Here is a 9,617-nt window from a genome sequence, read left to right as displayed (position 1 = left end):
CAATATCAAAGGAGCTTTTTTCTTTACTGGCTCACATCTCCTTCTGTCCTTCTTCTATTGCGTTTCGGTAAGTAGAAAAACATATAATGGCTCGCACGTTAAACTTCGGTAGTATGAGAAAAATGAGGAGAAATAAAGCGGTCAGAGGGGTTGGCATAAAGTTTGGCACGGGGTTTTGACACAAGGGTTGGTGCGGAGTGCGAATGACGAAAAATTCAGTGTGCAAGCTGCAGCCATTTTTTGGGTCGGACTAGGGGTAACGTATAAGGGGCCGGGCAGACGGCAGGCCCAATGGCATTGCGCGCTCACTCTCCTACCCTGTTCCTAACTAAGCCGCCCGCCGCCCTACCACCCCACCACTATTCCGCAACCCCAACCCCATGTACAGGAGCCGGGGCAGAAATGCCGAGCGGGCCCAAGAAAAAAAGGGGCGCGTGGTCTCTGCTGAAAAAGAGCGTATCCGCGTGCTGGAGCGATCCATCGGCGACTCAGTCCATCTGCCTGGGATGCCTGGTTTTGTTCACTCGTAGGGAGGCTACCGGACAAAAACTCGCCTAACCCTTCCTTGATTACAATGGTTGCAAAAAGTAAAATACTAACCGCTGCCCGCCCGCCGCCACGACGTCGCCGCTGCCGCCTCAACTAAGAAACTAGACTCGTTTTTGTATATGGCCAACGAGAACGCGCTCCGACTACGTCGAGTATCATGGACACAAAGAAATGAGTTCTTCTACGCTTCTTTCGCTCGATCCTTTTCTCGTTCCGACTTAACCGAGAGTCCTATTTACCTCGCGTTTCTTCCTCTCTCTTTCTCACCCATTGTCCTGTTTTACGCTGCTATTATCTTCTAGACAAAAACCGTACTTTCCTCGTTCCCATCCTTGTTGTAGTCACCATCGTAGTTGTCTACGATGTCCTCCTTGTTGTCATCGTCAAGTCCAGTGACTTGCAGCCTCCGTACATCGCTAACTTTTGCGTTAACTGACTCTTGTTTTTTTCTCTCCCCACCTGTGTACTCATCACACTAGTTGTCCCATCGACATCACGAATTCATTATTCTCGCAAGCACAAAAGCTCCTCTTAATATCCGGCTACAATCCTTCTTTATCATTTAGTTATAATAAACTAATTATCGGTTTGTATATAATCCTTTTCATTTCCATTTTTGTTTCGTAACTTTTTTTCATGAATTTTCTGAGGACTTCATACACATGCTTTTTATCGAAAAATGTTATTTTTCTCTATTATTGTGTTTCTGAAGCTTCTTATCAAAATTAAATTGCTAATAAAATAAAATAAAGATACGTATAATATAATGATACATATTTCTTTTTCATCATATAAAGTAAGTTATTGAATAGCTTGTTAATAATGTATAGACTGCAAATGAGTATACATCAAAGCGTATATAAGAATGTGAGTAGAGCATAAGTAACTACATCACGATAGGCCTTGTATCTCTGGTACGCCGTATTTTAATAACTTCTGCAATGCGTGAGAGACTGCAGAAGAGAGAAGATGAATAGGAGGAGACAGAACGAAAAGAAAGAATAAGAAATAACGAGAGGGAGTGAGAGAGAAAGAGCAACATAAGGTTCGCGGTAGTCCCGCGTGTAATAAGAGCCGACGGTCAGTTTTTTCGATTCGCAAACTGATCCTTCTTTTTACTGACTTCGTTCCTCCTTTTCGTTGTCTTTTATTGGTCTCTCTCTCTCTCTCTCTCTCTCTCTTGAACGCGTACCACCGCTTATAAGTTGGCTTCCATACAGCCTATTAATTTATACGCGATCTTTGCTTGTACGTGTGTGCACGCGCAACTTTTTCCCTTCAGTTCTGCGAAATTTGCAACAACTAATCGGCTGTCCGCTTACGCAGGACCTCTTTTTATTCCAGTGCAATTCTTTATATGTGAAGCTGTACAAGAGTCGTGCAATAGGAGCAAGGGACACGGCACGAACAAATTTTCAACAAAATTTATTTAACGCTCACATATTGTGTGCCAACTTTTTACTATAGTCCCTCGTTATCCCCACCCTCGTCGATCAAAGCAAATGGAAAAAAAGTTTTAATTGTATATTTCCTATCGTATTAGCGACACGACTAATACCTTCCTGTTTTTCTTTTGTTTTGTTGCTTTGCTCTCTTCTGGACAATGCAGTGGTACAGACGTCCATGCCTCAGAATGAAGCCGAATTACAGCTGTACCGAGTTATGCAACGCGCCTCACTGCTCACCTACTATGATACGCTTTTGGAAATGGGTAAGCGTCAATGGATTTGCAAAATAATGAACTTAAACGAGGGGCGATGGTACTCAATCTTTCCATCCATTGGTCATGTATATGATCGTTATTAAAATTTTTCCCGGTATATACGCAAAAGATTGCTTAATGTAAGGGTGTACAAATTAATTATAAGCATTTGCCTTTACTATAACTCACAGATATCTTTAAAATCAATGTTCCTTAAAATTTCATTTCAAATTAATATTTTAATTTCATAAACATAAAAACTTTAAGTTATTTTGATTAAACAAGTAGTAAATATTAAAAACTGATAAATTATTTTATTATTGTTTTTAAATAGGATAGAATAAACTGCAATATTGACAATTTATTCTTTCATTTTTTTATTCTTAGAAACACAAATGAATCAATGAAAACAAAGTTTGATTATGTATCTATTATAATGCTAAATAAAAATCTGATATTAATTTGATTAATAATTTTTATAATATTTAATAAATTATATTGCTATATATATATACAGGTGGTGACGATGTACAGCAGCTCTGCGATGCTGGTGAAGAAGAATTTTTAGAAATAATGGCATTGGTCGGTATGGCCAGTAAACCTCTGCACGTACGCCGCTTGCAAAAAGCTCTTCAGGAATGGCTGACCAATCCCGGTAACTCGAATTTCCCGTTACCATCCAAAAACATTGCTTTTCAACCAGGTTTTTAATGACTTTGAATAAATTAATCTTCATGCGAAATTATTCAATGTCTATTTCAGCAAGTGGGTTTTATTGCATTTTATTCATATTGTAATCGCATTCCTTGCAGCAATGTTTCAGGCGCCTGTAATGATGCCACCCACAGTCGGCACGACCTCTTCTAATGCGAAGTCCTCCGGCTCCTCAGCTTTCCCATGTATTGGCAGCTACAGCCCTAATACGCGACAACAAATTCAGGCCACGGCGACTTCAGTATCTAATCTAAGCTCAAGCGCCCCGACCGCGGCGCTAAGTTCGATCGTCACTCAGGGTACGGTCACTAAGCAGCTTCACGTACCTCCGGTAATTGGTATCGGTTCAACCGGATCGGTGGCTCAACCTGCTGCTTCCCAGCTCCTTAGTCAGTTTCAGACAACATCGAACTGCTGTTCCGTCCAACGACGTAAGAGCCCTAGTCCTCCAGCCATCACTCCGTCCTATCAAATACCGAATGAGGCGCTAGCTTCAAACCTTCCGCATAGCCCTGGAGTTACGCAAGTCGGTAACTACGAATCAAGTTCTTGTGGTAGTCAAGGGACAACTCCAAGTCCCGGAAGTAACTCCACTCTTGCAATCGCACCTTCCAGCCCAACTACAAGCCTCCAGCCCTCGCCCGTGCTTCTAGAACCACAGGTTCAGCGCCTGGCAGACGCTGCGGAAAGACTTGCAGCAACACTCAGACCCCTTAATCCTAAGCCACAAAGTGGTATTAAGAAGAAAATATGCAAAAATCTTGAAGTTAGTTGAAAATATCGAATTACCTTGAGCGAATCTAGAGTCACATGTGGTTATTCTTTTTCTTTTATGTGCAGATGGTGATGGCGATGTCGGACAACGATCCTCGTAGGATGGAAGAAATCCGGAAGTATGCCGCCATTTATGGGCGCTTCGATTGCAAGAGGAAGCCGGAGAAGCCCCTTACACTTCACGAAGTATCGGTAAACGAAGCTGCGGCCCAAATTTGTCGCTTCGTACCAGCATTATTAACCAGAAGGGACGAACTTTTTCCCTTGGCAAGGCGCGTAGTGCGCGACTCAGGTCATCATTATACTAAGAGTTTGCTGCACTCAACGTAAGTAAATGATAACTGTAAGATGTATTTATTCACTACTTCAGCTGTAGAAACCCGTAACCCCGTAAACATATACGATAGGTTGAACGCGTCACCCCGAATGATGTCATCAAGGGAGAATGGGGACAGCGAACTGTCTGGTGGTGATGAGACTTCGACAACAACGTCGGACATAGCCAAGCGGCGTAAGCTTGATATGCGTTGCGAGGACGAGACCATGAGGGACGCAGGAAATAATGTAGAGGTGAACCAGCAGCAGGTTAGCCAGCCACGACCGCTTAAGTAAATTTCGCGGGACCATTAATCGCATTATCGATATCGCCTAATCGCAAGCGTGTTGCACGCTACGCAGCATTTACTAACAGTGCATCACACTCGCGCCGAATACCTTCAACCCGTTAACAACGTAATCTGACGCGGGGCCGATCTTGAGGATCTCTAAAAAGGTCAAGTATGCAAGCTAGAGCTTTTCTTGCTTTAACTGCGTGATCCTTATGACTACGCTTTATGCATGGCGATGCTTAAATTTCGGATAAATATTGGAAAAAGGCTTTTTACGTATGCATGTACACCGGTAGTTACATTACCTTATGTATGGAATATGTGGTGGCAGAGTAATTTATATATTTATTTATATCAATTGTAATTAAATGAAACGCATGAGATTTTTCGAGGTTCTTATTTCTATAGACTAACGTTTGATTTTGTAATGCTTACTTATAATTTTTTTTTCTATTTCCATTTATTGCTCGATACGGTTTGTAGCAGATACATCCCTGTTCTAGGCGGAAGCTACACGATTGAGGTACACCAATTATAATCGTGGTATAATAGGTATAGACTCTGATAGCAATTCAATACAAGTGCATCAGAATCGACACCGAAAGCGTCAGCGACGACGCCGACCATCCAAAATCAATCATAAATCTATGTCAAGGTTTATATATTTTTATAAGTATTTTACTAGTTTCACAAAATATTTATTTTATAATTATTAAATTATAATTTTAGTCCCATTTGGAATTCCTGTAGTGATAATAGTCACATAGTACTCGACGGGATCGTCGAGGAACTTGAAGATTCGGATGGCTGTTATTCTTCTTTTGATGAAGACTGGGATGACTGCAACGACGACGAATGCGATAATTTCGGTGTCGACACAGACGACGGTCAAGGCAACGATTGCGACGACGACACATCAACCCCTGGATCATTAGTTCATGTAAGTTATTGAGAAGTTATACTTGTTGCCATGCAACCATTGTATCTGGATATTAAATTATTTTATTTATTATATGCAGAGTACGCAGAGTAGAATTGTTATTGAAGAAGACGAATCCTGCACGATAGATAAAGAAAATGACTTTAATTTGAAGGTAAAGATTAAAAAAGGGAGACTTTTACATAAGACAAAAAAATTTTTTGAATTATTTAACATGAATTATATTTTTTTCAGGTTATTGCCTCTTGTGGAGATAATATCATAGCAGTTGCTAATCCTGCTTTGATGAATCGTAATCAACCAAATGCAATCACAAAAGAACAACCAATCAAAGAAGAAATTCCACTGCGCGATAGAAGAGACTGAACTAAATGGTTTTAGCTTTTACAATCTGAGCTTTATTTGAGAATTATAAGCTTTATTCTTTAAAGTATAAACATTTTATTATATACCTGCGATTTATTGCAATATAAATAATTCAAATGTAAATATACTTTTGAAAAGTAAAATGTTTGTTAATTAAAACTATCATTACTATGAATACTTCTTCAATTCCTTATCTTCCTTTGTAAATTGAAAAAGTAAAAATTAAAATGTATCTTTATAAATTACTCGCTTAAAGGAAATTCATCTACTTTCATATCATTTTTTAATTTTATTTTCATTTTATATTGTTTTATGATTTTCAACAATCCTTAATCAAATATAATAACTAAAAATATTAACACTAAAAATGACACTAATAAACATATAAACAATCAAATATATAATAAATTCATACATTTAATTTATCTTATTTTATCAATCATAATCTAAATTTTTTCATGATTTATTAATATCATCTATATTTTATTTTGTTACTATATTTATTAAAAGGTAAATAATCATAATTTTATGATTTCTAACAGAAAAAATTTGATAACCTATCAAAATTTTTTTTAGAAATATATAATTTCATAGAAAATATTTTTATATAAGATATTTAAATAATAAGTCACGTATAATAATTAAATCAACTTCGTAAATCTAAACATTTAAAATCCTAATTACGGCAGTCACAATGAACAATTGTCGGTTGTAATGAGAATCCCTGCAATTTCTGTATGTAGTTAAAAATCCGGATGTGACGTAGCAGCATCGATAGAATACCTACATGACTACAACGCTATAATCTACAATTCCAGACAATATTTCAGTTTGCCACCTCATCGCAATGTTGATGATAGTGTGTTAGATATTTATAATACTTAACTTTAAAAACTAGTTATAATTAAAGTAACGGTACTTTGAAAAATTAATTATATCAATTAATTTGAACTTGCATTAAAAAATCACAATGAACATTCAATTTATAATTGTTGGCTTAATTCTACTCACTACTTATGCAGAATGTATTATGTGGTTTATGGAACCTAATGGACATAAGTGTTTAAAAGAAGAAATCCAAGGAAATGTTTTAGTTAGTGGCGAATACGAAGTTTCAATTGCTTCTGGTCAAAAAGTTGATTTTGTGGTAAATATACATCCTTGATAAATATTTTGTTTTTTAGGTTATACATGATAACCTACAATATGTTTTCTATATATAATCCATTTATCACATTTTTCAAACATTTAATCATTAATAATGTTTGAAAGTTTTATTAAACATACAATACATATAATCCATGAAAATCATAAGCTCTGTAATTCTATACATATTTTAGAGATCATAACTTTTTGTACATTTAAATTATTTCAAATTATTAAATATTATATTAATAATTTTATAGACTACAGATTCTAAAGGACATATTTTAGCACAGAAAAATGACGTACAGCAAGGGAAGTTATCTAAATTTTCATTTGTAACTGAAACATATGATACTTTTGAGATTTGTTTTATATCTCATGTGCCTCATAGTATGTATTATAATTTTATGTAAACCTGTTATATTTTATAATTTAGTCACATAGCAATTAATTAATACATAAAAATATGTTTTTAATTAAAGACACAATACATGGTTTGAATCAAGAAGTTTTATTGAATGTTAAAAAAGGCATTGAAGCTAAAAGTTATGAAGGTGTAAGTACTTTATTTTTATTAAGAAAAATTAAGAGGAACATATCTTGGTAAATTTATTGTAATGTAATTTGTTACACAAGTTTTAATATTATACAATAATTTGTATTGTACTTTGTATAAATATTGTGCCATGCTTCATTTATCTTCATTAAGTCTGTGTTTAAGCTCTATGAATAAAGAGAGTCATAATCTGTATTAGTGATATCATTAAACATGTTGGAATATATTTAAAAGATCTAGTAAAATATTCCTTTACAAGCATTATAAATTTCATTTTTTTTGTTATTCAAGAATCTACCTTTTTTAATTAAAATATTTCTTGTAAAATTCCAATAAGCTATATAATTTTTCATTATTTTATTTGCTTTCAAAATTTCCTTTTAAATGAATTTTGTCTATTATATTGAAAAATATTTAAATTATAAAAATAAATTTATTAAATATGGTTAAAATAAAATATTTTCATTTTAAGTAATCTTTAAATTTAGTTCGGATTTTAAATTCGTGTTGAAATTACATATTCATAAAATATAAATTAATTATATGCTTACAATTATAATATTTATATGTCAGATTGGGGAAGCAGCTAAGCTTAAACCTATTGAAGTTGAATTAAAACGCTTAGAAGATCTATCTGAAGCGATAGTACAAGATTTTGCTAGGATGCGTAAAAATGAGGAAGAAATGAGAGACACAAATGGTAAATAAAAAATTTTAAATAGTAAATTGTAATTATGGTATTTTTAATAAAAATATTTTATTTTAATAAATTTCTTTTTCTAATTGCAGAAGCTACAAATTCTCGTGTTCTTTACTTTAGTATATTTTCGATGCTGTGTCTACTATGTTTAGCTACTTGGCAAGTCTTTTATTTAAGGCGTTTTTTCAGAGCAAAAAAACTTATTGAATAATTCTTATCACATATTGTAATTAACTGGAGCTGTGCCCAAGTATTGAAAAACTTGGTTGACTGTTGGTTATTTCATAATGAATTATGTAATATAAATCAATGAAGTGATTATATTTGCAAAAATCTGAACAAAATTCAATAATAGCAGATTTACGCATTAAATGAATTTGTTTTTTCAAAAATAGTCCATGCAATCACTTTTTATATGATGTAGTATCTTAAGTAAATTGTTGAAAATAAGATACAAACTTGTACAGTAATTTAAATTACTTCAACTTCAGACGAACCTAGTTTGTATAGCAGTAATTGTATTTTTGTTTATTTTTTAAAGTTATGAGCGAATACATTTGTTAAAAAAATATTGTATTTTGTGTTTTTTTAATTCTACACATTAGTAGTATATTATATACATTTGACTAAACATTTTGTTAATAATAAAATAAAAATGGCTATACATGATTGTTTATGCTTATATTATTGGTAGAATGAATATGGTATTACTAATAGTATACTGAAATATTTTTCTTCCGTAGTGTGTTATATTATTAGATGTAGAAATAATAATTATTGAAAATATCTAAACATTCTTAATTATTTTTCTTAAAATTAACTTTTTTTTATTTATAAAGGAGTGCATGTAATATTTTAAAGCATTTAATTAATTTTGTTATATAAAATTAATTTGTATATTAAAAAAGAATTGTGATATAATTTAACATTTGATCCTAAACAATTAAAGTAGTATAAGAAAGTGATTATTTTTAGTTCAAAAATTGCTTTGTATGGAATTCAACTAATTTGTAACTATATAATAAATATAACAAATGTATCATTCATATTTCTTGATTAAAGTTAGGTTATAATATATATAAATGATTGTAAAATAGTTTTTTAATTATATAACTAATTTGTTTTATTTTGTGAATAAAATAAGACGTACATTTATAAATTTTTAAGTATATTTATGTGTACAATTATTTGATCTAAAATAAATTTAAGGATTACAATTATTGATTTAAATATATTCAAAATTATTTACATTATAATCTTTATTTTTTTCATTGTGGTATGATATATTGAGTTATACAATAAAGTAGTATTGGATATATATTAATGGAAATTGTTAATATCTTTATTTTTACATATTTTAAAATTTCGTCGACTTTGATGCGAATACGCAATCTATAAAAGATACAAATGCGAATTCAATATAATAGAAATCTTAACCTATAAGAGTATGCAAAGTTCATTATCAAGTTTGTACATATGAAATTTTGTAAATGACTAAATTATAATTTGCTGTAAGTATAATATACACACACACACACACACATATATATATATATATATAG

At 32.9% G+C, this 9,617-nt stretch overlaps 2 protein-coding genes across 2 annotated transcripts; both read left to right on the top strand.

Moving 5' to 3' along the window:
* The first annotated feature begins 2,138 nt into the window (after positions 1-2,138).
* On the top strand, positions 2,139-5,747 carry nab (NGFI-A-binding protein homolog). Its single transcript, XM_011498234.1, has 9 exons — positions 2,139-2,260; positions 2,769-2,906; positions 3,064-3,731; positions 3,806-4,065; positions 4,147-4,324; positions 4,851-5,002; positions 5,077-5,287; positions 5,319-5,441; positions 5,522-5,747. The coding sequence occupies exons 1-9, from the start codon at positions 2,173-2,175 to the stop codon at positions 5,651-5,653; spliced, it is 1,950 nt and encodes a 649-aa protein (XP_011496536.1). The 5' UTR covers positions 2,139-2,172; the 3' UTR covers positions 5,654-5,747.
* An 835-nt stretch (positions 5,748-6,582) lies between these two features.
* Positions 6,583-8,555, top strand: bai (transmembrane emp24 domain-containing protein bai). Its single transcript, XM_011497926.1, has 5 exons — positions 6,583-6,800; positions 7,060-7,189; positions 7,282-7,355; positions 7,929-8,055; positions 8,145-8,555. The coding sequence occupies exons 1-5, from the start codon at positions 6,624-6,626 to the stop codon at positions 8,264-8,266; spliced, it is 630 nt and encodes a 209-aa protein (XP_011496228.1). The 5' UTR covers positions 6,583-6,623; the 3' UTR covers positions 8,267-8,555.
* Positions 8,556-9,617: the final 1,062 nt, after the last annotated feature.

Source organism: Ceratosolen solmsi, unplaced genomic scaffold (genome assembly GCF_000503995.2).
Source record: "Ceratosolen solmsi marchali unplaced genomic scaffold, CerSol_1.0 scaffold14, whole genome shotgun sequence".
In the NCBI taxonomy this organism is placed as follows: Eukaryota; Metazoa; Arthropoda; class Insecta; order Hymenoptera; family Agaonidae; genus Ceratosolen; species Ceratosolen solmsi.
The sequence above is the reverse complement of the archived record's forward strand: the minus strand, read 5'-3'. Positions and strand labels throughout refer to the sequence as shown.